Source organism: Dermacentor andersoni, chromosome 4, assembly GCF_023375885.2.
Source record: "Dermacentor andersoni chromosome 4, qqDerAnde1_hic_scaffold, whole genome shotgun sequence".
NCBI classification, from domain to species: domain Eukaryota; kingdom Metazoa; phylum Arthropoda; class Arachnida; order Ixodida; family Ixodidae; genus Dermacentor; species Dermacentor andersoni.
In genome coordinates, this window is record NC_092817.1 from 98,723,566 (window position 1) to 98,751,545 (window position 27,980).

General features: G+C 45.6%; 1 protein-coding gene across 1 annotated transcript in view; it reads left to right on the plus strand.

Annotated features, from left to right (window-relative positions):
• Nucleotides 1-1,551: 1,551 nt before the first annotated feature.
• Nucleotides 1,552-27,980, plus strand: part of LOC126536529 (uncharacterized) — a 93,905-nt gene continuing 67,476 nt past the window's right edge. The window contains exons 1-8 of the mRNA XM_050183537.3: nt 1,552-2,132; nt 2,235-2,266; nt 5,350-5,486; nt 5,935-6,035; nt 6,148-6,263; nt 10,311-11,118; nt 16,951-17,305; nt 23,748-27,590. Of these exons, the coding sequence (XP_050039494.2) occupies nt 1,944-2,132; nt 2,235-2,266; nt 5,350-5,486; nt 5,935-6,035; nt 6,148-6,263; nt 10,311-11,118; nt 16,951-17,305; nt 23,748-27,590 (5,581 nt within the window). The 5' untranslated portion in view covers nt 1,552-1,943. The remainder of the gene's footprint in view (nt 2,133-2,234; nt 2,267-5,349; nt 5,487-5,934; nt 6,036-6,147; nt 6,264-10,310; nt 11,119-16,950; nt 17,306-23,747; nt 27,591-27,980) is intronic.

The window sequence follows — 27,980 nt, forward strand, 5'->3', positions numbered from 1 at the left end:
GCAAGCTTTACCAGTGCTGTCACTTCTAAGAAAAAAAAAAAAGGTTCACTCCTGAAAAAAAAAATAATAATAATAACTACTGAGAAAAATGTTTCCCAGTCGCCTTACAAGACTGCTCATGTTTTATCTTTCTGGGGTCATATCTACCCATAGAGTTCCATTCTATAATTTGTATGAAACTCTATGTATCTACCCAGTTAATTTTCCGTTCTTTTCGCGCTTCGTCATTGGCTCAGACCTCGCCGAACTGTCGTTATCGTCGAAATCAACCTTTCGACATCATGGGCGATATAATGAGAAGAATGTAAAATGAAACAGATCATTAGGAATTACGGTCATATGTATTTTTAGTTTCCTAAGTACCGTAACATCATCTGTTCCATATCCTCACTCTCTGTCCGAAGCTACAGTGTACCAGGCTATAATAGGCTCACTCCTTATTCTTTTCCTGTTAGCCCGCTCCCATCAATAACCACTGTTCAGGTGCCTGCCGTAATGCTAGAATGATACGGTACGGTCAGCAGAAAATTTCTTTTTTCATCCTTTCAAATGTAAGTGGAATTAGGAAAACCAGCGCTTTCGAAAATACGCGCGCCCACTTCGCGACCGCGACTAGTGAACACGTACCGCTGAGGTGGCCCCCTCTGTCGAGCGTGACTCGAAAACGAAAGTTCAACCAGTTCAACGTCGTCCGAGAAGCACCCGCGAGGTGTCGCGACCGTCTCATGACGTAATGTAAACACAGAAACGCGAAGGGGACGCCAGCGGAGCGAAGGTAGAGGAGAGCAAGGAGAGGCTGAGAAGGTAGCGAAGGGGCCTCCCAGGAATTTCATAATGGCTGGCAGTAGCAGCTTGTCAATGCCATCCAGTGTAAAGTAGACTTATTTCCTCACCTGTGTCAACAACCCGAAGCTTAAAGAAGTTGCCACCCGAACCAATCGACACTGAATACTTATGCGGATCTCACGGATTCGGCATGGCACGACCCGAGTCGTCGGACTGGTGCACAGCAGTAGCTCAGTGCTCTTGGTGAGGCCCGCGGTCTTGTTTTATGTCGCTGCGGTTGCATCGGACCGTCGTCGTGATGCCTGTTCGTGACAAACCCGGCAACTGCTGCCGGCTTCCAGCCACGCGGACCGCGGAGTCAACGTAGCGTGGCAGCGCGGGTTCAATAACACCGCCGGTGAGCTTCCGTCCGTGCCGTGATTACGTCGGCCTCTCTACCGAGGCGGCGGGCTAGACTTCTTCCAAGGTGAGGAACCGCTTCGGGGCCAATTCGCCCTTTCGCTTGTGGTTTCTTTCTTCTTGGAGCCGGTCGGGTAGTGCGCGGTTTCCGCTTCTGACAAAGTGACAGTGCATGGTCATGGTTCCTCGAAAGAAAACGCTAACGCCGGAGAAAGTTCAAAGCGATCGGCGTCACGGTTTGGTGCGCCCATGAGCGAATATTTTTGCGCTGCCTTTGCTCGGTTGAAGTAGGGCACAGCACTGGGAGATGCTTCCAAGCGCGCGTTTGATCATTAGGCGGTCATTGCAGCGGCACTATGTGGCGCGTTGTAGTAGGCCACTTTTCTTTCTGTTCTTTCTGTAAAAGTGCTGCGGTCTTCTGAGTTTGTCTAAAGACAGTTGTCATATAAATGCCTCTTTGTAGCTCACTGCCAGTGGTTGCACTTATTCTGCAGCCGCTGTACAAGCGTTGCAAAAGCCGCAGCTTTGATGTGCTCTGCTAAAAGTTTGCATCGATAGTATGCGGCGGAGATGTGGGGGTGCCGGCATGTCAAGTTTGGCGGGCAATGGGAAAGGTAGCATTTATATAACTGAAACATCGCCGGTAGACTGCCGTCGCTGCCGCTTTCGCCTGGCAACGAATTGATTTTCCCATTTTCAAATTTAGAGCCATCGAACCACCCTGTTGCTGTTGATGATATTGGTGCATCTGTGCTTGTATGGCACTAGTTCTCATATCGATCTCTAATCGCCTTGTTTGCTCACGCTCGATCCGGTGCCGTGTTTTCATTGAAGCCTCCGGCTTCCGCATTGATCGCAGCATGACATGTGCTTCATTTTCCCACGCTACTTTCCTTTCAGGCGCTTTTTGCGTGTCCTGTATGGCGGAAAAAATGGAGCTTAGGAAGGTAAACTTGTTGACTTTAGCTGCTGATCGTTGAAAAGGCAGTTGTTAAAAGTTTGTTCGCTCATTATGTCTTTTTTTTTCTTTTTCTCCTGACCATTTTCAGAGCTTGAGAAGGAAGTTCTCAGGGAACATACGGTTAGTTGATTGCACCTTTCTTTTTATGTTGGTGTGTTTGTGCAATATTTCTCAACTGGTGTACATTTTGTTTGCTATGTGGATGAAAACAGGTTCATTAAGAAAGAAAAGGTTACTAGCACCTCTTGGCTCATATCTGTGTAGCGGGCAACGTAAATTATTTTCTTGACATTAAAACGGTGATGTCAAGTCTGTCTCTACAGTGTTGGTCTTGCAGTTCTCTGCTATGTGAGCTGCTTTTTCTCCAAGCACATTCATTAGACTATCTTTGAAAGCGTCTATATATGAGCAACATTCGAGAATAAAGACTGGCATATTTAACCAATGGACACATTTAGGCCAATTGACATCATAACATTTTATTAGCACAAAATCTGAGCTACATATTCTGTTAATGTCAGTGTCACATAAGCTGTCCTTGTGGCCTTTGAGCAGTAATGAATCTCTCATTCACATTTGTGCAGTTCTATCTTTCCTGTAAGCAGTTGCCCACAAAAGCTGTTCAATGTCATATGGCTGTGGCAATATGCTTCTTTAGTCTTTTCCTACTACACGAGAAATGCTCATTTTCAGTGCTTTTGTGGTTTACTGTTTTCTTTCATGAAAACAGTTTGTTTCTTAATTGTTAGGATTCTGAGTAATTGCTGCAAGTGTTTTTGAGACTTTCAATGTGACATTTTGAATATGCAGCCCAGAAAGCACTAAAAGAATAATTTACACTATTGACTAATATTCAGACAAAACAAAATTTGAAATATCCAAAATATGTGCTTTTGCTGCTGCAATAACTTCTAGAAGTTAGACCATGCAAGAAAAAGAAATGTTTGATATAAATTTTGTTGAGCTTGATGTTAGCTTAGATGTTGCCCATTGTTGTACACACCTTAGTGAGACTCCCTTCATTAAGTCGGAGGTTGACATCGAGATTGACATTTGTGCGAGTTAATATGGATCCATAATGAAATGAGGATACTGTGACACACAAGGACCCAGAAGAACAGGCATTACACGCACTTGCCCACAACTAAAGGTTGATGTTGAACAAAACAAGTATTTAAAAGCAAGCAGTACTAACTTCACATGGGTGAAAGTGTGCAAGAACAGAGCTGAGGGGTAAAACACAAATGGCAACACTGCAGGCACCAAAACTCAAAAAGAGGCCACGTCAAGTTGACAAATTGGGCCAAAAATAAAAGGCAGTTTTCAATTCGTACAGTGCATGACATTGCTTGTGTAATTCTGAAGTCACCATTCAGCAGTGCCTGGAAAGGCTACTAGTCAGTGATCAATTTCTTGTGGCCCAGTAAAGCAAAAGTTCATAAGCCAGCATAGGCTTCAGTAACGTCACTCAGTGGCCCTCCAAATAATTTATAAGACATTTGTGTTAAGCAGCCACAGCTGCTTTTAAATTTGCCATTTTCAGTGGCTGTATTTGTAAACCTTAAGGCAAGAGGCACATGAAGAACTGGTTATGTGTAAAAACAGCACGTTTTGCAATGTGACATTGCAAAAATTGCTGAATTGAAGTGTTTTATGCTATCTGTATTAGGGAGGCATAGCCAGTTTTAATGCAGATAGTATTGCCAGTGGCCAGAAATATTTTTCGGGGGCGGGGGGATGAGCGTTCTTGCACATTGTTTTATGCCAGGTACCATGGTACACAAAAAGTCATAGTTTCGCCCGAAAGGCGAAGCATCGATTGCGATAGCAAATTAGTAGACAGCTTTACGAAGTAAGGATCATAGTTTTATTGGCCATATAAACTTGGAAACATTTGCCTACTAACCGAATTAACAAGCATGGTGTCAGCGCGCACAAATTAACATGAACACATCACACTCGATGAGTGCAGACACTTGCTGTCAAAATGCTGGTGTGAGCAAGTGCGGCGGTAGCAGCGAGCGAAGTGACCTTTTTTCTGCCTATTGCTTCAACACAAGAGTGGTGAGAATACAGCACGCACAAAGGTATGAGCCATCTGCAGATACCTTTCAATATATGACACGCGCAACTGCGCGCGGCCATGCAAAGTACGCACTTGTTGGCAGGCTCGAAAGCTGTCCCCTCACTCTCTCGCTGCCTCACCGCTTCCACCGTATCACCGCGACCGTTCCCGGTTGCGAAACATGCAGCTGCTGCCAGAGCTCAACGCCACCCCCATCCCCTCGGCCTGTCGCATGACAGAAGGCTGCGCATTTGCTCTCCACTTTCCTCCTCCGCGCGCACCAATTGAGTTGAGATCGTCCGTTTCCCTTGCATGTTTTCACTTGCACATACAGCATACAACGCGCGGCGACAATATTATCACCCGTGGACTTTACGCGGAACATAGCGACGACGGCAGAAATGCGCCTGGGGTGACCACATAATTACTATCGCAATAAAATTACTGGTGGGGGGGGGGGGGGGCACACACACTTGGACACTTGGCCAGTGCCCCCTGCTGCCGCTCTGCCTACGTCCCTGGCAGTGCAGATGTCTTCTCTTTCAGCAACACATTATTGTAATCATGGACATTAGCTAACTAAATTTAGTCAGAATTGTGAGACTGGCATCAGGTTTTACAGTATACTGCACCAAACTTGCATTATACTTTGCAGATTAAGTTCATGTGTTCTTGCAAAGACACGTTTGTGCTCTTTAGGGAAAAATTAACTAGAACACAAAGGTTAGTGTAACAGATCTCGAGTTATCTTGAAACTTGTGCTGGTCCTAGGATTCCTGCTAAGTTGGCATGCCTTGAGCACTCTCTGTCTTCGATTCGACATCATTGTATACCCTAATCTAATTAGACATTAAATAGTGAATTCTAGATAATTTTAGCTAATCAGCGATTTTCTGGCATTCAGTGACAGCCACTGCAACTAATACTGTGTTGCTGAAAAAAGAAAAGAAAAAGAAAAAAAGGGGGGGGGGCATTATCTTTACAGTGCAGTATCCTAATTTTCACTCTTTCTGCTTTGGTATACTGCTTGAAAAACTTGAATACCTTGAAAATACTGAAATTTAACAAGCGAGTGATTTGCATCGATGGCTTTTTATTAAGGCTGAATGTGTGTGGGACATATTTTGCATCTTTTCAGTTCTCCTGTTGTAAGAAGAGACAGCCAGGCTGAAGTAGTACTCAAAGGTTGGCTTTATAAACTTGAGGGAGCGACAATAAAACAGTGGAAGAAACGCTGGTGCATCCTTTCAGAGTACTGCTTGTTCTATTATAAAGGTATGCAAGTTAGTAATTCTGTTTCTCAAACACTTATTTTGTATTAGGCATGGGTGATGGGACTGAGTTGCTTTGCCCAGTAATTGTGCCAAAGCTCTGCTGGGACCCGATCTTACTTGCAAATGAGTGGTGTGTGATGCATAAGTTGAGAGGAGCACATAAATTGCTTGTGTACGAAATCCTTAGTTGTGTTGTCTTGGAGATAGTAGTTGTTGCTATAGTGATAGCAGGAAGTGTGCTTGCTTCATTATCATGCCTTGTGACAATTTACGGCATAATTAAGGAGCCTTCATGAACATTGTGTCAATTAAGTTTGCTTTCTGCTTTCGGAAGAGTTTTATTACGTAAAAGCTTATTGAATGATATTTCCTTTCCAAGTTAATACTCGGCATTCACATGTTGTTTTGACATACTGATGTGAGTTAGATAATCAGTCTTAAATTTTCAGGTCCTGATGAAGAGAAGTGTTTAGGCTCCATTTTACTCCCAAGCTACAAAATCAGGCCATGCACAGCTGATGACAAGGTGTCCCTGAAGCATTCGTTTGTGGTAAGTTCAGCTGAAGAGATTTTTCACAGCAGTCCTTTTTATCCTCTCAACCTTGTGCACAGTCTGTGCAACCGAGCAAGGCTGTTTCATGCTGCTGTCTTGTGTCTTCCAGGCTGAGCACCAGAACACAAAGACATACTATTTTGCTGCGGAGAACAATGCCAGTATGTGTCAGTGGATGAATTCCATGTCCCTTGCTTCTCTTATGCAAAAGGACACTGACCGCAGGTAAGGTGTACATGTAGTAAAGAAGGTCTATTTTGAACCAAGAGGTGCATTATGCTCGCAGAAAATATTCAAAAGTGAAACCATAAAAGTATCAAACCCCTTGCTTACTGTGCACACAAGTTCTACCTATCACAATGAGTTATGCCAGTATGACATGATAAATAGAATACTAGTAATGGGGTTCTGATTGATTGATTTATCAGTTGATTAAATAATCAGTTTGTGGGGCTGCAAATATCAGAGAGCAATACATGCTGTAAAAGGTGCCATAGTAGAGGGTTTAATCTTTTAATGTAATCTTGGTGTGTACTTGAACCTCAATACAAAAGTGTTTCTGCATTCTGCTCCCATTGCATGTCACAGGGCTCTCTGCAAATTGTGTTTCGATGCTATGGTTGCTTGGGATCAGTTTTCAAGTGCGATCCCGAGGGTACGATCAGGCTGTAGTTCATGTCGTTGACTCCGGTTCCTTGGGCATAACCGTTGATAGCGACCGCAGACTTGATCCACCTCTTGGAACTGCTCGGCCACACTTGTAACAAGTAGTGATGGGGGAAAAAGTATTCAAGTTTCTCATTCAAGTTCCTTCAAGTATATCTTCCTTCAAGTGCATTGTCCTTCTACGCCCACTTCTGCGCCTGTGAGTTTGTCGTTCGTCTAGTGAATTCAACACAACAGAAGTTCGTCATGCCAATGTTCGGCAATCTTAAAGCATTCAATAGAGGAGAGGGAGATGCATGGCCCTGCTACATTGTACGCATTGAAGCTTTCTTTATCGCCAGTGACATCGCAGCAGAAAAAAGTCAGTCTTTAGTTGCATTGGGCAGATGTATGCTCTCTTGCGAGATCTCGTTACGCCCACCCAGCTGCAAGACAAAACCTTGCAAGAAATTATTTCCGTTCTAGGTGACCATTACTGCCTCGAGCCATCTGCTGTTGTGCAGTGCTTTAGGTTCAACGCACATGTTCGAATGGAGGGTGAGAACGTCAGTAACTTCGTGGTGTCACTGAAAAGTCTCTTGGAATATTGCAACTTTGGAACTGAGCTTGACAATACCGGATTGTGTGCGGCATCAACAGCAAAGCCATGCAGACGAGGCTGCTCAAGAAAGTAGACCTTACATATGAAGATGTCGTGAAAACTGCATTATCCATGGAAGCTGCGAAGAAAGATGCCAGTGAGATAGCCAGTTCCAATCGAAGTTTGCTTCCTACACATAAGGTTGTGGTATCAAAAGGGCGTGTCTCATGCTACCGCTGTGGGGAGGAACACTTTGCGACTACGTGCAACTATTGCTGGAAGCAGGGACTCACTGCTCAAGTGTGCATCTCGAAGAAAAAAGCACGCTTCATTGCGGAAGGGCAAGTCTACAAAACTACACAGTTCCGTGCCTCCAGCTCGCATAACTTCAAATGGAACGCACCAAGTCAACACTGTTAACAACAACGCACCTGCCGATGTGTTTGGCACGTGGCCACTCGAGACTGTCGTGCCTTCACTGCCCTTCACTGTGACCATTGGCATTTGCGGCAAGCCGCTCTGTATGGAGCTGGACACCGGTAAGAGCATTTGTGTCATTGCAAGGAAAAATGTCTTAAGGAGCAACTAACATCGGTGACTGTCATGCCATCTGATGTGCTCCTAGAAGCTACTCAGGTGACCTCACACAAGTTCAAAGCAAAGTAGAGCTTGCAGTACAGTGCTGCTGGAAAAAGCTCACTAGGGAGTTAAAGCAGGCATTTGCTGCCTCACAGGTCATCGCTGCAGGCTCCGAGCTATCACAAGTACGAAGGAGTGTGCTGAGTGTGTGGCAAAGCAATGCAACCTAGATGAAAGGCTAGGGGACATTGAGCGAATTGGGAAACGAGAAACAAGGCGAAGCGTCGCGGAGAATGAAGGTAGGCGGAGGCGGGCTGGGTTGACCTCCTCAGGTAGTTGCTACAGGTTTAGTTTGCCATACGGATTTACCGGGTTCATGTCGTGGTAACATCGACCTCGCGTGCCATACACTGCGCGTGCGAGTGAAAGCATACGACAGTGAGCAGGTGATAGCATCTCAATCTCACGTGCACAAAGGAGGAAGGGGTGGTGGGAGCGTGGTCATATGAGTTTTATCTTGAATGCGATCTGCTTTGGGGGAACAGTCTAGGTCGTCCAATGGCTCGTAGCCTTGTGTGCACTGTGTTTTCGCTGTTCATTTTGCGTTGAAGCGATACACAGCACAAAGGTCACTTCGCCCGCTGCTGCTGCCGCAATTCCTCACCTCAGCGTTTTGACAGCGAGCGTCTGCGCTCATCGAGCGTGATGTGTTCATGTTTGTTTGTGCCTGTTGACACCATGCTTGATTATTTAATTAGTAAGTTAATGTTTACTACAAGGGGTCATTCTACTCTGGCGGCTGCTGCATATTGTGTGGCCGCACGAGCCCTGTCTTAAATACGATCTGCAATGCAGACAGTCTAGGCTCACCGAGGGCTAAAGCTTCGTATGCACTATGTTACGAACCGCCTGCAATGGTACCGGCCTACAAAATTTTCCCAGCCAGCTGCAGCTGCGAGGGTGGCGAGCTTCCCAGAAGCGACTATGGAAGCCTTCCCCACCTGCCGCGGCGACTCGTTTTGTAGGGACGACGGTGTGCCGCATCAACACCCCCTCGGCACCGCTATGAATAAACGCGGTCGGCGGACCAAGTATTGCTCGTGGATTCGCCGTGGCCACCACGTCTTGCTAGAAGTGGTGGAACTCCTGGGAGAAGATGTCTGGCGGCCGTCTCACGGGGCTTAGAAATCATGGACAGACGCGGCGGCCATTGTCTGCAGAGTCAACACTGGGATGAAGAGGTGCCCGCTCAGGGCGAAACCCATGTCTGCGAGAACCCACTCACCTCGACGTGGTCAGTGAAACCTGTGCGGAAGTCTGTGTAAACCCTCCCCCTCAAAGGCGGGTTGGCTACGATGACTTTGAACGCTCCAAATTGGTAGCAGGTTGAACGGCTGTTTTCCTTCACCTAGGGACTTAGGGAGGACATAGTGTATTTAAGGAGCCGTTGGCGGCTCCTCAGAGTGCATTCTTCTTTCAGTCATGTTAGACTGATGAACTGTAACGTTTTCATGTAAATGCTGTAAATAAATCCCATATTCGTCATTCTCGATGAGAACAAGTCTATCCCTTCAACAACGTCCTCAGCGTGGATAAGTTGGACGACAGCATGGGCCAGCTACCATCTATTTCATGCCCGACCCCAACTATAACATCTATAGCACCCATACACTTGCACGCCACCCACATTCACTAAGGGAAACATCACAATCTCTTTTTGTTTCCTACTCTCTTGTTTTTGCCTCTGTCCACTAACGATGTGTGCTGCAGGCCTCCAGTAGGGTGCCTTGATGCGTGCACCCCTGGGCACGGCGGATAAAGGCACCCTAGCCTGCGGGATCGGTAGCGATTGCTCCGAATATTCCTCTAACTGAAAAGCATGTCTGAGGCAGTTAATCTTAAGTGGATTTCTTTTTGCATTGAGTCTATGGAAAACCAAACAAATGTTCCCATGTTCGCTGTATATGAGAATTCAGCTTAACCGAGTTCGTTTTAACGAGAGTTTACTGTAGCTTAGATTTAGGTGGCTGTCATTTAGGCCATCACTTAGGTCAGCATTTTGTAGCATATTGTTGACCACGATCCAATAGCCATAGAAAAAAAAAAGTGTAATAATATGTTTGCTGGTTAAGCTTCTTTTTGCTATCCCTTGTTACATGTATGGCGACACTGTAAAGAAGTCTATTCGCATTTTGAGGTGGAAGACTTGTCGCTGTCTTGTCCCATCACAACCGTTGCCACGATCAAGTACGCTCATGTCAATTGGCATTGGATGTTGTCTACAAGTCCTCCCCCATTCAATGGCTCATCCTATGCATGCTCTTTTTCTTGGGATGTTTTTCAGTCACTCATTTTATTAGTATACCAATGAAGAGTTTAGACTTCTTATTGTTGCTTGCTGCCTGAAGAAAAAACAGACATTAATGCTATAATTTTTTTTTATGCAGCCGTCAAGCACTGCCGTTGCACGGGATGCAAGCTGCTGTGAATGCCTCCCAAGGCATTCCACCAGACTACCACTTCTCACCACATGTAGCACCCCAGAGGCCTGGCATGCAACAACCTCAGCGTCCCTCTGATGAATCCTTCGAGGTTGAGGCATACTCTGCGGGGGCAACCACAGAAGGCCATTATTTGGGCAGCGGGGATCAATACCCATGCTCTTACACTCGTAGCCCCATTTATGACCAACGGCCTCCACCTGCTGCCCCTCGACAGCGCCCATGCTATCCAGTGTATGCCAATGCACCTCCCAAGCCTCTCCGACATGGTGCAACATCTCCAAATGTTGCCGAGGGTGGTGGCTACGATGCCTGCAACAGCTATGAGGGCTACGATTTTTATGGGACACAGGAGCCCTTGCCCGCATATGCCGGCCGACCCGTTTCAGCACACTACGGAGAGAATGTGCCAAACTCTACACTGACATCAACTCAGCTGATGAGGCCACGCTCAGCTGACTTCTTGGAGCGTGATGACGATGGCGAAGAGCCATACTTCAGCAAGAAGAGTGCACCAGCTGTTGCAGCTAAGCCTCGCCCAAAGTCCAGCATGGCTCATTACGATTGGGAAGATGAGGACGAGGCTCACGACTGGCGGGGGCAGCAGCAGCCGCAGCAGCAGTGGAGGTCTCGCACCATGGAGACAGTGCCACAGGCAGGTGTGTTTCACGATGAGTCACAACTGGGAAGAATGCCATCAGCCAAGGCAGTGAGTGCAAGTGGAAATTCAGCACAAAGCAAAAAGGCAGCTCATGTGAGTTTTTGCATACTTGAACATTGACACTCATTCCTGATTCAGTTCTGAGGATTGGGCATTGTTAATATTTTAGGCTCGCATTAAAATGAACCCTGCTAAGCATAGGTCTCTGGTAACCCAGGAGTTTGAGGATCCTTGTTTAATTTTCCATTGTTTCATTGCAATTTTTTAAAGGTAGTTTATAATAATAGAAGGGGATTTCTGCAGCTTCTAGGGCCCCTTGATGCTAACACTAAATCTTGAAAAAAACACTAGTGACATAATGGCTACTGTGTCTGGGCACAATTGTTTATGTAACCATGGCATTTGACATGTTCGTGTTGAAACATTCAGCATATTTACCTCCTGCTCTTTCACCGGCTGTAAGTTGTGCTGCTTTTGATGGTCTCTCATTTTCCAAAGTTTGGTAGTGGTTGGTTGGTCGGTCAGTCTGTTGGGTTCCTGTGAAGTAGGTCCATTGCTCAATAAGAAAAAGTGATTTGTCCGGTCAGGAAGCTTGAACGATGTCAGGGAGGGAAGTGCTGCACCAATTGCGCCAAATCGTCGAGCTGCATTAACCTACGGCAAAACACTAATTTTAAATAAACATTTAGCAGGGAATGCATATTCAGTGGCAACCACACATGCATTGGCTGGCGCTTAGCCCTGCAATCCAAGCCTAAGCAATGTGTTACAGCATTGGCGTCTTTTAAGTGTGGATGTGTTTCTTGGCATAATCATATTTTTTTATAGCTGCAAGAAGATGAAAACTGCTTTGCGCTATACAACGCATCACGAATGTTCTATATAAGTGTTGTGCGTTTGCTTATATATGCAGACCAGCTAAAAATGGTTCGAATTGGTCCTCATTCAAGGGGCAGTTAGTTGGGAAGAAAGCCGTGCTAAATGAATAAGGTCGTACAGTTTGCTCAACGTGTAGCTCATCAGTTTCGTTATGCGTTTTAACACTCGCTTTCATGCTCTATTGGTATATCTACATTGATTGCTGGGTGGATGCCGTGTGTGGGATGTTCTACATTTATTTCACATGTGCACCACATCTGGCTACCGGGATGATAGTATGGCATGCCAGCAAACGACCTGCTTACTTTCATGAAACTTCTTGGTTGCAAATATCGAATGGCAACCGTAATCGTCGCTCAAATTTTCACTCAGGCTATACTACTTTCTTCACAGCCACATCACACAAAATCAGGCTTTTGCTGCCGCAGAGAGCAAGCCAAGAATGTAAAGTTTTGTAATTTGTCAACCTTATCAACCAAGTCGTGGTTGTAATTAAAATTTCGCCGCAAGCGCTAACCTCCGATATTGTGTTTGCGGCAACGATGTTCACGACGTGACTTGTGCAGATTGAGTCCAAAAATTTTCATAAACCATCGTTTGGTGCACAAAATATCAGCTGCCGTTTTACATTGGCTTTACAGTGCCTGTGGCTAAACTGTGAGTAAGCTTGAATAATCGAGCTTATTCAAAATATTGGTTTGATCAACGAAGCAGCTCAGAAAGCCACAGAACATTTCTATGCCTTCATTGTTTTCAAAAATGTTTTTGAGTATTTTTCTCGGCAAGCGATGTGAAATACTGGCCAACATGCTATGACCAATATGTCACTTCACATTTATACTGCGATATTCTGCTATCTTAACTGAAGGTACCCAAGAATTAAAAATTACGAGAGGGTACTACGCAAATCGTGTTCACTGTACCTTGATGGGGGTTGTTCATGGTGGCCACTGTGAATATTTCTTGTTCATTGTGCACAAATATGTTTAATTAGCTAAAAGTATATATTGACCTAGTCAATAAGATGTTAACGAAAAAGTTGTAGATGATGTTCAGAAATGACCAATAATAGCATTTAATGCAACCTAGGGTTCTTGAATACTTTTTCTCTAAGAAAAAGAAAGCCTGTGAAGATTAAAAAAAAAGTTAATATAAAGCACCACTGTGATTGTGATTACGCTTCTGCAAAGATTGCATCAATCTTTATGCAAGCCTCGTCAAACAGGGACACTGGGAACGAGCCTCTGTGCTTTTTGCTCGACGTGTTGGCAGTTTTTGGTGCAAATCTTCGGTTCTTAAGTTGTTATCAGATGCGAGGTAGCACAATCTTCTAACGTATTGCTTTCCGGACCGTCGTAAGACCGTGGCCCAGGTTTTCACGTTGATAATTGCGATGGCTGGTCATGCGTTCACTGTCGGCGCGAAGTTGTCGACAGGGTATACAAGCCAGTTGGTCATTCTGTACTCAAGTGAACACACTAAAGGCGTAAGAGTCAAGAGGGGAAGAAAAAAAAAAGATATTTATCAACTAACAATGACACACAAATTAAAGAAAGATGACGCAAGAACACTAACAGACGTGCACTTAATAGTATAGATCAATGATGACGACAAAAGAAATAATACCACGAATAATTAACAGTGGATATAAAACCACTACTACACAAGAATACACTTAACAGGGGTCCACTAAAACGAAGTCCAAAAGAAAACAAATGATGGCATACGCATGGCTGGGCAGCAGCAGCAAGTCCGTAAACCATAGAGTCAAAGGCACAGCTTTCCTGAAGAACGCTGGCAAGCCGATCTTGTTGCAGTGGTTGCAATTGCTGTGCTGGGTTTCCCGGGAGTCTAGATCTGATGTCTTCCCTCGAGCAGGTTGAGCTAACTCTAGGGAAACTACTATGAGCTTGATTGCAGACGGTTTGTTGTCTCTTACGTCAACTAGTCAGTTGGAGTTCAGATGTGACTAGGTGGCCCAGGCGATACTGGGCGGCACTAGCCCCTCAACGCTTCTCAGCAGATAATAGGCTCAGCTTCTAGAAGGCTTAGCTGGGACTAAATCCTGCGTTTAAATAACTTCTCCTTTCCCTAGTTCCCTGGATTAGGGAATGGCAGATATTGGTGACGATACAATCAAGTTCACCCAATTGTATCATGACTCCTCCCATGGTCTTGGCTGCACCCCTTTCAATTACGGGCGAGGGAACTGGGGATTCCCCCCTGCTGTTAGAGGTTGCACCCTTACATTGCACCACACACACACGCACACCCTTAAGTCTTTGGTGGACCTCTGCTGTGCGTTGACAAACACAGAAGAAACAATGGTAGCTGGCCATACGGCGCCAAACCCTCGGACAACACATATACACTGTTAGCAATTGATGGATGGGGGATTGCACAGAGACGCCACATATTTCGTCATATTCGCAATCGCTCCCTCCTTAGCAACCTTCTCAATGCATGCGCGGGGCAGAGAATGCACAGGGGTCCCCCACAAAAGACTCTCAGGACGTGAAGGTCGCGCCAACAAAAAAAAATTAACAAATCTCTAAACCTGCCTTTGACATTTTCAGTTGCTTGCCCGAGTGGCTGGCAATACCTGTCTTGCTTGCTTGTTCCTACTCCAATGACCTTTTGGCACCCATTGATCGGTGCTCTGCCAACTCAAATAATGCTGCACCATGACAATAATGCACACATTGTAATAGATGATGATGTTTACCTCTGGGACCGGTTTTATTGCTGGCGTAGGGACACATGCATTGCCACATGAATCTTTTTTTTGTAAATCACACAGGTTTCTTCCTTATTCTTTTTTGCTTCTTTTTGTAGAAAAGAAAGGACCACACAAGAATGAGGTTGCTATATACACTGTTATCAGTCATTCCTTGACATATTCCACAAGCTTTGCTTTGGCACCTTATTTAATAAGTAAGGCAATAAATGTTACCTCACTAAATTTAAGTACAGTTAAAGCTTGAAATAACGAACTTCGATATAACGAAATTCTCGATATAACGAAGTAGTTAACCTTTCATAAGCTCTAGTCCATAGACCACCATGTACTAGAACCTCAATATAACGAAATGTATTTGTACGCAATTTCAATATAACTAAATTTCGCTTCTGCAGCAAAGGATGCTGAGACAATAAATGGAAACTTCCGCGGACGCAGATAGTCAAATAATTGAATTACAAGCGACTGCTTGCTAACGCACCTTTCAAATCGCGTGCCGCGCGACAAGAGTGACCGCCGAAGTGTGCAAGGGTGAGCCTTCACGCACCAGTGTCGCCTCCCCGCGTGAGCAAAAGGGAAGTGGGGGAGGGGAGCGAGCTTGCAGTAATGCGATCAAACGCGAGTGAGGGGTGGGGCGGGAGGCGGGGGAGGATAAGTTAGCGTGCGTTGGGATTTCTGGCACGTGTCTAGGCCGTGGCTGAGCACATATGTAGCTCCCTGCTTGTAGGTAATCTACCGCGTGTGCAAAGAGTGGGCATGCCAAGATCGTGTGACATCACGCTAGCTGTCTTCCCGCACGCTTAGTATTGAAGGTTGCGTAATCTAGAGTTTCGGTGACTCGTTGGAGCAAGAAGCAGGTGAAGCATTTGCTCATCACTGCCGGTGCTTTTCATAATAACGCCGTTCCAGTGTGGGCGATGCTATCAGCCGCAGGGGCGGAGTGCACACGAAAGCATGGCTGGCTTTGCTTAATTCTTACTGCCTATGTGAAGATATCGTCGACGTGGCATGAAACCGTATCATTCGTTGCAGACACCCAAATTCATCAAAATTAATTGTTTTCTCATTCAAATTTGCTGTTTTCGATTGCCCGATAATTCGGAAAATTCCGCGGCCCCTTTCCGGGTAAGAAAAGTCGATCAGTGACTTCAATACAACGAAATTTCGATATAACGAAGCAAATTGCCAATTTTACCTACTTTGTCATATCGAGGTTTAACTGTATTTGTTGGTTGTTCACAATGAAAACAAAAACATTCAACTAGCATTAACAAAAGTCTATCAACATAGAGTAGGCATTGCTTGCAGGAAGCCATCAGTTTTTGTTTTTGTTTAGAGCCACATTTAGTTGACACACCTGATATGTAACTTAATGGTGATTTCTGAGAAACCCCTATAGGCTTCCTTTGTAGCTTCATGCTACAGTCGTCTGTATGACAACCTTTCCCTGTCATAAATTTTGCTCACTTAGCAAGATTGTGAAGGACTGATTTACTGTGGCCTAACAGTGTCTGCAAAGTCAAATAAATTATGCCTTTTATTCATCTGCCTGTATTTCACTCATATTGACATTTACCAAGCTGCGCTGACGCATATTTACTGCTCCAAAATAGACAACTCATGCTCCAAACCTTCTGCAAAGTGCAATATTTGCTGCTCCAAAGCTTCCTTGGCCACTTCCATCCCTGCATGATCTCCAGGCACATTAGCCTAACACTTCAGTTACTGCACCACAGGTGCAGGTTTCTAATGCTAACCTATTTCTCAGTTTTACTACTCTTAGCTCATGGCAACAAATGCTTTGACATGATTAAAATGCACATTCATGCTGAGAAACTTGTGAATGGGCCTAAAAGCACTTCTGTAAGTCATCTTCACTTGTCAATGTTTGCATAAGAATCACAGGGCGACAGTAAAGCCACATTTTTACGTGACAGCACCTTGTAGAAACAAGAGAGAGGACCACATTGCAGGGGAGATTTGAATCTCTTATAATTCTCAACACTGCCACTCTCCATTGCTTGTGGCCGTTAGTACATTGACATGATTGAAATGATCATTGACGCTTTGAAACATACAAACATATCTAAACAAACATCATGATAAATTCTTGCCCTTGCCACTTTTCAATCATGCCAGCTGGTGCTTTGAGACAATTGAAATGCTAATTTGCACTAGTAATGCTAATAGTAAGACAATTTTTGTGTGAGTATGGGTCCAAAGAATGCTTCATGTACGCTAGTTCCTACGGCGCAGGGGATCTGCATGACTTTTTATTTTTTTTGCCTCTTCTCGCTTTGGCATAGAAGGAACAGTCAATGAAGCGACTGCTGGAATGGAAGCAGCGCATGCTGCAGTCTCCCCTGTGCAAGAAGCCAGGCCAGCAGCAACCGCAGCAACAGCTGCAGCACCACCATCAGCAGCACGTTGTGCCTTCTCCTCAAGAACTCCAGTCGGCAGTGCTCCGCAAAACACCGGCGCCCGAGTCCTCACAGCCCCCCGAGCGGCCCCCGTTACCTGAAGAGTACAGAAGACGGGCTTCTGAAGGTTCTAGGCCAATGGATGGCATGCCAGGAGGTCGCTTCTTCAGTGCGGAGCCAAGAGGAGAACCTGTGGGCCGGGCCCAAGAGTCATCAGCACCACCAGGACCAGATCTCATTCGTGGGTCTTCTTTTATAAGTACCTCTGTTGCATTTGTTTTGTTGTGCATGTTTTCCTGTTTACTAGCTTTTGTATTGTGGTTCATTTGGTATTCCGTCACTCACTGGCACAACCAGAATTTTCTTTATTTGGTGAGTGAGTTTTTTATGCCCTGAAAAAGTAGAACCACCCAGCCAACCCACCCATCTCTCTCTCTCTCGCTTTTCATTTTTTTCATGAAGAAACGTTAAAGGAACGGTATATGGTTTATGCTGTTAGATGATTGCTCCAGAATTGTCTTCAAAATGAAGGCTGATCTTCTCTTTCTTGAATTTCGCACCTGAATCCTTGTGCTGTGATTTCAGCCTGTTGTTGCTGATGTTGTGGCATTTACACACATCTGGATCCTTTCTGTGCTGGAAAGGTCCACAGAAGTTGCCACAATGAGCCTTTGGCTGCTTTTGAATGGAGTTTACTGGTTTCCACATTGTCAAACAAATCATAATGTCATCAGCGGAGGCTTTTCAACCCTCTGCTGATGAGGCTGGCCTATTGGCAATTGTGTAAGTGTGATCTTTAAACCTAGCATTGCTTCACACAGAATATGGCAATGCTGTGCTAAAGCTTCCTAGCAACTACAGTTGTAACGTTGCCAGACTACATCCAGTATACAGCATTAAGATCCCTTAATGTGATGTCTAAAAATTATTGCTGGTTATTTTTGGTTTCTTTCTCAGCTTTCCAGGATGTTTCTGTAATCAATCAGTCATAGAACTCCCTATGAGCATGGCTGCTTCCAGGAGAGAAAATAATGATGCCGTCTTACAGGAAGGTTTAATGACCTTTGCGTAAAGTTACACTCACATTTAATATCATTGGTTCGTGGCTGCATAGGGATATATTTAATGGCATTAGACAAAACAAAGTTTACAATCAAATTAATTTGAGCAACTCATTAAAATGTATTTCACAGCGTAACATGTGCTCAGAAGAATACCAAGAAATAAATAGATGAACAGCAAAAGCACCACAATATGCAAATTGAAAATGTTAAATATTGGGTGTCTATTTTTCCTTAATACAAAGCTGCCATTTGTTTTGCCTGATAAGCAATGGGCATCATATTTGCATTTTCATCATGCTCTGTCATGCCAGCCATGTTTGTTGACAACACATAGGGTTCATATCTTGCTCAAGTCCTGGGTTCAGTTTTATGGCTTAAGTATCCTTTGATTATTTATGTGACTGTGACCTGGAAATTTTAGATGATTACCGTAATCCTCTAAAACTGAATTTAATGAAAAGAGATCTTTTGTCAGAGCTGTTTGACAAGCCCTGTGACACTATAGTATGCTAAGGTCATTCAGAGTCTTCAGTTTGGACTCTAGAGAAAATCAGCATGCATGTGAGCACTTGTGAAAGATTTCAGTTTGTTGTTCTCAATTGCCCAAAGGGTAGCACACTGGGTGTTGTATAGAGGTGAGACCCCATAACTCTCCTAGGAGATTTATATATAGACTTAATGAAAATGTAAAAAAAAAGCATGCGAAAAAAGAATATTTGCGACAGTACTTTGTTTTATTGATTACATGACGGAAGCACAAAGTGTAGGTTGGTTTTGTAACAAATAAATTACTGTTGCTGTGTCGGCGATTTGTTCACAACTCTGCTGCAGTGTACGAAAAGGAAAATGAGCCATAATTGGTGTGGGCATTCAGCGCAGCTAGCATGTTTTAGGTCGTTGATCAAAGTGAGTATGTGATATTCTGATAAGTAATTTTTACTGGAGGACATAAAATAATTTTGTGTATAATTTTTTAAAGCTGAATGAAAACATGTGGCAAATGCAATCTTTTACTGCTTGTATGTTAAGCATGCAATAATCGAATATAACCGAGTCTATTCTTTTTAATAGAGCCTAGCTCGTAATGACTACATCAGCTGAATGAAACCTTACAGAAGAAAAACATTGTGACCTCTCTTCTTACCAGCACCACAAGTGCAACAAATGTACATAGCGCGCATTTTCAGCTGATTCTCTAGCAGCGCCCCTTTTTTATTATAATTATGATTCTTATGTTGGAAGCAAGCAGAAGAAATCCTTTCAGAGGAGAAACTTGTCTCTCCTGTGGTCGCACTAAGGTCATGCTGCCACTGACAGCATTGGATAAGTATCTGAAACCCAGAATTTCAATGTCAACGGATAAGTAGGCCACTAAAGCTTACACATTTTTGTTTTGCCAGCTCCACAAGCTTCTGTGTAATATTAAGGTATAATTAGCAAGTAAGGAAAAAACATAGTATCGTAGAACCTCATTCATACGTTTTGAAAAAACTGCGAGAAACAAAAACGTATTAACTGGGAAAACGTACGATCCGATGTAACTAAAAAAAATTGACAGACTGAACTATTGCTGACATCAACGTCATACGAAGCGCCGCATGGATCGTTGCGGCGCGAGACGCCGACGCGCGTCGAACTGGTGGGGCTCCGGCAGCCCAAGACGCGTGTTATTGTTCATGTATTGCGTGATGTTTTAAGAGAACGACAGGAAACTGAAACGAAATCGAGCTGGTAGGCGAATCCGGGTGCCGCTGAAGCGAAACGTGATGCCTACATCGCACCGCCTGCAGCAGGGACGGCTGCGCATTTGGATTATCGCCTACTAAAAGCGTGCAGTACGCTACCAATGGCACTACGTACCACACGCTGTGAAACAGACAGGTGATCATGCTTATCGCATTAGGTTTGGCGGCGATAGCTCTGAATGCGGCTTGCGACCATCCGGCCGGAGGTTTTCCGGAAGCGGAATAAAGAACTGTGCGCGCTGTCGTTTTCACGTGAGACGGGCGGCCATATACTGTTGTCGATCGCGCGCGCCTCGCGCCTTTTCTTGTTCACATGGGTTCTAGCTACCGGAAAACGTATACGATGGCAGTCTGCAGCAGGGAACGGCGTGGCGTTTCGGTTATCGCCTATTAAACGCCTGCGCTACGCTTCTGATGGCACAGATAAGCGAAGATGCTTATCGCAATAGGATAGGCGGATACCGCGTGCGACGACCCTGGAGAAGGATTTGCAGGCAGGTACCGAAATGAGAAAGTTAGTTCGCGCCGGCGTTTTCACGTTAGACGGGCGGGCGGGCGAGTATTGCGGTGAAGCTGTCGCGGTGGGCAGCTATATACTGTTCTCGATCGCACGCGCCTTGCGCATTTTCTTGTTTGCATGGGATCAAGCGGCCGGAAAACGTATCATACGATCGCAGTTTGGCGACGTACTGGGGTACAATCGGAGATCGTTGTTCGGCGAGTTCGATCGGTTGCCGGCGCGTGCGATTGGCTTACTCCGCGCCCACGTCGCCAGCCGCGGGGCGCGGCCACGTTTCTGGTGACGTCAAAATGACGACGCGCTCCTGTCAATCATCATGCAACCGAGCACGTCGTCCGCTAGGCGCCGAACCCGACGGGTGTTGGGAGGCTTGGAGCGATCATACGCTCGTTACGAGAACGGCTTCGCATGGCGCGTCTGGTGGATTGGATTGGATCCAACCAGTGGCTGCGACTGCGGAATGGCACGTTCGGATCCAATGCATAGTTTGATCTGAGAAAATGGCGCTTGCGTTGGGAACTTCGGTTGTTGCGCTGGCGTTGCTCGAGGAGGAAGGAGAGCGGGTGGCGGTGCGAAACGCGTTTGAAGAAATGGCACAAAGGGAATTCCGGCGTCGCTTTCGTTTCTTGAAACAAATAGTGCGTTGGCTGTACAGCAAAATCGACCCCATCATCGGTGCCAGTGAGCCACTGAAATGTTGTTGCTGCCTCTTGAAAAGTGTGCCACTGTTCCCGTCATTTCTTTTTTGTTTTTTTTTCTTCTCGCTGTGTGCGACACCACCTATGGACGACGCAGAGAAACTAATAGTTATAAATTGTAGTAGTCACACGTACTACTATTTGAAGACGTGTTTAAGCTTGAGAAGAAGAAAATACATTTTTGGATAAAGATTTCATTCATTGGAAGACGAGAAACATTTCGTTTTGTAGTACGTATACTGTCTGCAAGCAGACGACAAACGAGGAAAGTAAACTTCCGGGGAGTTCACCGCTTGCCAATTGGCTGCTCTCTCCATCCCGTTCTCAGAAATTTTGCATACTGCCACTTTGTGACGTTGCAGCAACCGAACAGAATGCGTATCGAACAAAGATCTCCGATCGCACCCCTGAACGTTGGTGTCGAAAAATCGTGTTTTCCGGGAACGTATGAACCAGTAAAGAATGAGCCTAACTCTGTTGGCTCATTTTTTTGTGTTCTCGATTGCTAACGTTAGCGCCGGCAAAACATACATAACGGGAGCGTATCAACAAGGTTCTACTGTATATACATGTACAAACTGGGGTAGCTATTGCAGTTCTCATAAGCCCTCACATTGATCAGAATCAATGGCTGGAATTTCATGGTAGAGTAAGGTGCTCATTTGTGTTCTGTGCCAGCCCATGTTGCGACACTTGCGATGTTGTTATGTGCACCTTGTTACGTCTCAACACGGCCACTGGCATTAAGTAGATGTTTGCCATGAGGCGACCCCCACCCATCCATCAGTGCCTACCTAGAAGTCTATGCAGTTTTGACACCGACAGCTGACAGCCCCACAAAAGGCACCCACCCCCACCACTACCTGACAGCCTGAACTAATGATGAAAAGGGCCCATGTCAAAGGCTACCGAAGCCCAGAACCGACCATGGATTCCCATCCTGCCACATATTCCATAACATAGCGCTTCGAAGGCGGGGTTACTGCGGCCGAGGGTCCTGTTATGACTCGAATGTTTAACTTGCTCCTGAACGGTGTGGGCTTCCGTAACTGGAGCCATGTAACCAAGCCAGTAAACCCTTTTTTCTTCATTCCTACTACTGGACGTACTCGTCGATGAGCTTGATGGATTCCTTGCCCTGACGCCACCCTAAGCCACAACAACCTTTGCAGGATGGGAAATCACAACGCAAAGTTGAAATGCGAGGGTTGCATGCATTGTGGGCTCGTTGGTAACGCATCTTGAATTGGTGTACAGTAGCACAATTAAAAGATAGGACAAAAGAAGACACATAGGGACACACACAGCGCTATATATATATATAGCGCTGTACGTGTCCCTATGTGTCTTCTTTTGTCCTGTCTTCTAATCGTGCTACCATACACCTATTGAAATGCAAGGAGCCTGCTGCCTTTTTTGCCATTTCGCAGCCCATCATAATATTGATTTCTTCACATAAATGCTACTACAAAGTTATTCACACAAAGATAGTTGCTACATCTGAAAACCTGTAAATTTCTTCACAGCATTCATGAACTCGGGCTTAGAAAATGCTGCACATAGCTGAAAACTGTGCAATCTCTCGCTGCTTGATATTTAGCTGCTGTTACAACCCAGGACAACCTGTATTTGCCAAATCTTCAGCTGGCAGTATCTGAGAGGTACGAACTCACCAGTACCGAGTCATGATGACTATATAAATTGCTCTCCTGTAAGAAGCTGCTTTGCAACACTGGTTGGCCAGCAGCAATATGCATAGCATTCAAGAAATGCGTGAAATTGTAATTTTGATTCATTAAAACAAGGGTATATTAAAGAAGAAAACTAGCCAGAAATTCTAAGAGAAAGTCTCTCTGAAGTGCAGGTTGGCAATTTGGGTGAATGATGTTGCCTTCTTGAGAATTTCTGCTTTTAGATTGCTTCCCAGACAGTGCATATTGTAGTTGTTGTAATGGGCTAAAGTTGCTAATTGTAGTAAGTTTTATGCTTCTGGACATATCAAATCTTAATTTTGGTAAATTGCCAGCAGAGCATGTTAAACCTAGTTTTTTTGTGCTGGTCCCATAGGATACCATGTAAAACGTGGGGAAGCACCTTAAGTGCATTCTTCTAGAAGTGCTGTGAACCTTGTATTACCTTGTTACCCTCGTAAAACTTTGGGCTGCCTATGGCAGTGACGTGGGCAGAGAGATTTTTCTTTTGAAATCATTCCTTCTCCATATTCGGAAATGAGCATTCTAGCCATCACGGAAGATTTTGAGTGGCTTTCCTATTGGTTCCAGAAGGTGTGCAGTCATTAGAACCTCTTAACATCAAGAGGCTTTTCTGCTTTGTTTTTTGTCCTGTGTGTGCACTTATTTGAGCTTGCAGTCACCAGCATGCCCTGCTTAGCCATCATTAATTTAAGAAGCTTCAGATTAATTGCCTTGCCTTCTTAAAAAAGTTCTGCGATTTTGATGCTGCCTGTCCACTCTGTGTCACTATTTATAGTAGCCTGTTGCATCAAGGCCTGTCTCTGATTTGTTGTTATTCATGATGTAGCATGGTTAAGTTTCACTTTCGTTGAACCTGTTTTGTTCTTTTTGTTTGGTCCCCTTACCCCCTCCTTTTCTTTCTAAAATCCTCAAAAAAAAAAAAAAAACAACAACAACCAAAGAGCATGCAAAGATGTCACCTTCAAGGTACAGCGACAGCCCGGATTATGTTAACTTGCGGAACCTTCGTTGTGATCCCGAATTTTACCACAAGAAACAGTCCCAAAGTTACACGGCCCCCAATTTGCAAAGCCAGAAGCCCCTGCGTTCCTGCCTGAGCCAGTCAAGTGGTGACCGGAGACCATTGCCTGCACAGCATGAACAAGCAGGCACCGATTGGAGCCAGCCATCGCCGAGAGTAGATCAAGGCTCTACTGGTTTGCGGGGTGAAACTTCTCCGTTCAGTCACCGTCATGATTCTCATAGCACAATTCAGTCGCGTGCTTTTAGTCCCTTTGAGAAAGCTTACTCCAATGCAGTACACAGCAGGTCTTACACTGAAGCACATGACAAGCCTTGCGCTGAAGACAACCATTCTAGCTTCTACGACACTGCTTATGTGCATTCTGACAGGCAGCTGAGCCCAACTAACATTCTTGTGCAACGAGGCAACCAAAGTGCGACTGCCAGTAGTCACATAAACAGGGAAAAAAAGGCTCAGCTACTGCACGAGCAGTTCCCTGAAGCCAGGCAGACAAGTCACTCTTCGCCAGGTTCTTCTTTGCCAAGGCACCAGCATGATGAATCAACATTACTTGAGGAAAAGAGTTTGCTGCAAGCTAGGCAGTTCACGTCCCCTCACGGCAGCGCTGTTAGAGACTCGAAGATTGTTCTCAGGCATCACAACACCCAGCTGTTATCTGATCACCGTGCCACCGATCGGGACAGCAGTCTGTCAAGGTCAGACCAAGGTTTGGGCAGTCCACGACCTGACGTGCCCCAAGAAAGGCTCTATGGCAATGCTGACATGTGGCTTCACAAGAATAGCTCTGGCTCTTCATGCATGTCACAGTGTGCTAAAACCACCACACAGGATGAGGAGGTGTTCTTAATCAAGAAAGAAGACTATTACAAAGCCTCACAAATGTTCTATCCCAAGCAGCCTGCTTCGAAGACCCTTCTAGGTTCTATTTCTGACCTAGAAAGCAGTGGCAGCGGTGCTGCTGAAATGGAGACCTTTGACAGCCGTTACCGTCGCAGCTCAGCCACACCGAAAAGTCCGCAGTGGGAAATTGACAAGGATGTGGGACTTCCAGTCCCTGACAACTTGGACGTTTCCTTCCAGTCAACTAGCAATAATTCTGTCTTTGAAGCATCGTGCGAGTGCCAAACACCAGGGGATCAGAGCCCGGAGCTGTTCCAGGGCACTCTGCGCCCCAATCGAACATACGTAAGGGATCGGCAACCCTCCAAGAGTCCCATTCATCTGTCAAAAGACCTTGGCAACGACACCGAAGCAACCGAAGTGAAGACTCCTGTGGGCAACTCAAGCTTTGAAGAAATGAGAGCTGCATACCAGAAAAAGAAGGAAGCACCGCCTGTGAACATAGTACAGGACAGAATTAAGTGCTTTGAGCCGAAAGACGAGAAGAGTCCAAGCCACGGGGAAAGTGTTCGAGAAAGCTGGGAAGCTGCAGAGCAAAAGCAAATTGGGGAGAGAAATGCATCATCAGTGTGCAATAATGAAAGTCCACAGGATGTTGAGTTCAGGGCCAGTGCTTCCGACGCGGAGAAGATTGACTCCCTAGCAAAGTATGGCAGCACGTCCATCCTTGCTAGTCTACATAGAAGTGCAGAGTTGAACCGAGAGGGCGCACAGCATACGCAAAACGATAAGCTCCGACAAGAACAGGTGCAAAAGCCAGACACAGTGCTGTTTCTCAGGCACTGTCCGCAAGAACCACCCCCTTGCTCATTGCAGTCTAAACCACCTGAGGCGCACTACCTTCCCATGGGCTGGCTGACAAGTGAGGCAGATTACGTTTCCATGAATGTTGATCTTAGTCCTGGTTGTTCACTTGAAGAGCCAGTTTACAATGAGCCCATGTTGCCAGTCTCTAGCTACGCTCATGAGTCTTACGGAAATTCTTCATTGGCTTGTCAAATCCTTAAATCTGAAAGTTCAGGATCGAGCAGCAACGGTTCAGCTGAAAACATTTACGAGCAAGTCCAACAGACCTCAGAAGACTTGCATGCCATGCCGTATCACAGCACAGGGGACAGTGTACAGTCTAAAAGAGAAAGTCCCCCTGTTTATGAAGAGCCATACCGACTGGCACCTTCGCAGCCTGAGAGCAAGTCACCTGAGAAGCCAAAGAGTCATGAGTTGTTTATGAAAGACGGATGCAAGCAGCTTGTGAAGAAGGCCATCCCAGATTTGTTGCACCATGAGGAAGTCAAGGACTCTGGAGCCTCAGATGCGGATGATGAGGCTAGCCGGGCCGACTTTGACACTGCCACTTCATCTCTGCCGAGCTACCAGAAAGAAATTCTGAATGATCATCTGTCTTCTGTCCCACTTCGCTCACCGGCACAACCCTACTTACCTGTTTACACGTCACACACCACAAAATACTCATTCAAAAAGGAAAGAAAGCCTGAGGATACATCAGTACAAAGTACTGATGCTTTTAGAGAACCTGAGAAATGCAGCCCAAGCCAGCATTCCAAGTTTGTGTCCTTTGCTGGAACAGCCACATTGACAAATTCCAAGATGAACCCTGATGCATTTGTCAAATTTTCTTCTTACCAGAGTGAGAACAGGCCCACTAGTATTGGACTGTTAAAGAGCCTTGATGGTGAGACGAGCTCCAGTGAGGCTGGTTCTAGCTTGACCAGCTCCGTGATTAAAACAAGCAGTGCAGATACCTCGCTCCGCTGCTCCTCAACTCAGGGCAACTTTAGCCAGGTTTCGTCGCCCCTTCTGTCTACTGCCCCTGACGTCTTGCCATCGGAAGTTCGAAGTGTTGTCTCAGAGTGCAACTCCAACAAGGTGCTAAACAGCAGCAACAGCAGCAACAGTGCACCATACTACTACTCTGACATCTTTGGCGACAAGCTCGGATCGGCTTTTGGCAGCTCAGCAGCACGACCTGCTAGTCAGCAGTTGCGCACAACACCCAACATGCTCAACAATACTCGTGATGTGACATCTATGTCCCCACATTCCAAGGAACATGTTGGTCGTAAGGTCAACAAGATCTCAACTCCACAAACTGGGCTTGGTGTCAGCCATACGCGCACGCGCAGCGAGCCGCAGTCAACAGACGACTTGGAGAGCACCCTTCGCGGTCTTCTCCACCCCGCGAACACCCGCAAGTTTTCCGACGCCGAGCGCAACAAGTATGTTGCCGGTCACACACTTGAAAAGACATCGCATATGTCGCGCTCTGTTCTCTGCCATATGCGCAGTAAGCAGACAGCTGAAACAAGCCAGCCAAAGTCAAAGGAATGCGCTCCCCCTCCACATGACTCTGGAGAAGGTGCCGAATGTCGGAGCTCTGGGAGGATGCTGCCGAGGCGTCTGTCTCGCTCGCTGGAAGACATCATCGACAGCTCACCTGCAGAGCATGTGAGCCGCAGCAAGACACCTGTGATACCAACGTGCTGTCAAGATGAGCCCTACTACGAGAACGTTGGGTTTGGGAGTGCACGTGTGCAGGCGTCACCTTCGAAAGCACTCAGTGGGGCTAGCCCTCAGGTGTCGCCAGCAAAGCACAGCATTTACGACGGTGAGGATTTGTGCAGGGAGTTTGTGGCTGCCAGTGTGCTGAGTGATCCCCTTGGGATTCTGGGGAAATCTGCTGGACAACTTCCTGCTGAAAAGCAGCAGAAGACAGCGGCTTGCAGCAGCGGCTTCATGCAGATGGGTTCCTTGAGCTCCAGTCTGGGATCGCTCAAGTTGTCTTCGCCTGAGCGTCAGGAGGCTCCTTTATATTCCAGCTGTAGCCCTCAGATTGAAACAGGTAAACCACATTCTCTCTCTCTCTCTTTTTTTTTCTGCGATAGAAATCGCTTGTTTAACAGTTAGATTATTTCTACTTTCAATTTGACCCTGCAAACCTGCACGGATTTGTTTATATGTTGAGTGTGCATGTTTATGTATTTTTAGCCTGTGGCTTTCTTTTTATATAATGTGCGTGCCTCCAGCGTGCCCGGCCAATACTTTATTCGTGTATGTAGAAGGTGTACCAGTTCTAGCATTGATTGATACGGAAGCAGCTATTTCTATTATTCACGCTGGCTTGTGCTTTCATCTACACAAAGTTACTACACCTTACAGTGGAGCTCTTCTTCATGGTGCAAATAATGTTCTGATTCGTCCATCGGCGCAATGCACCGTTAGAGTTTCGATC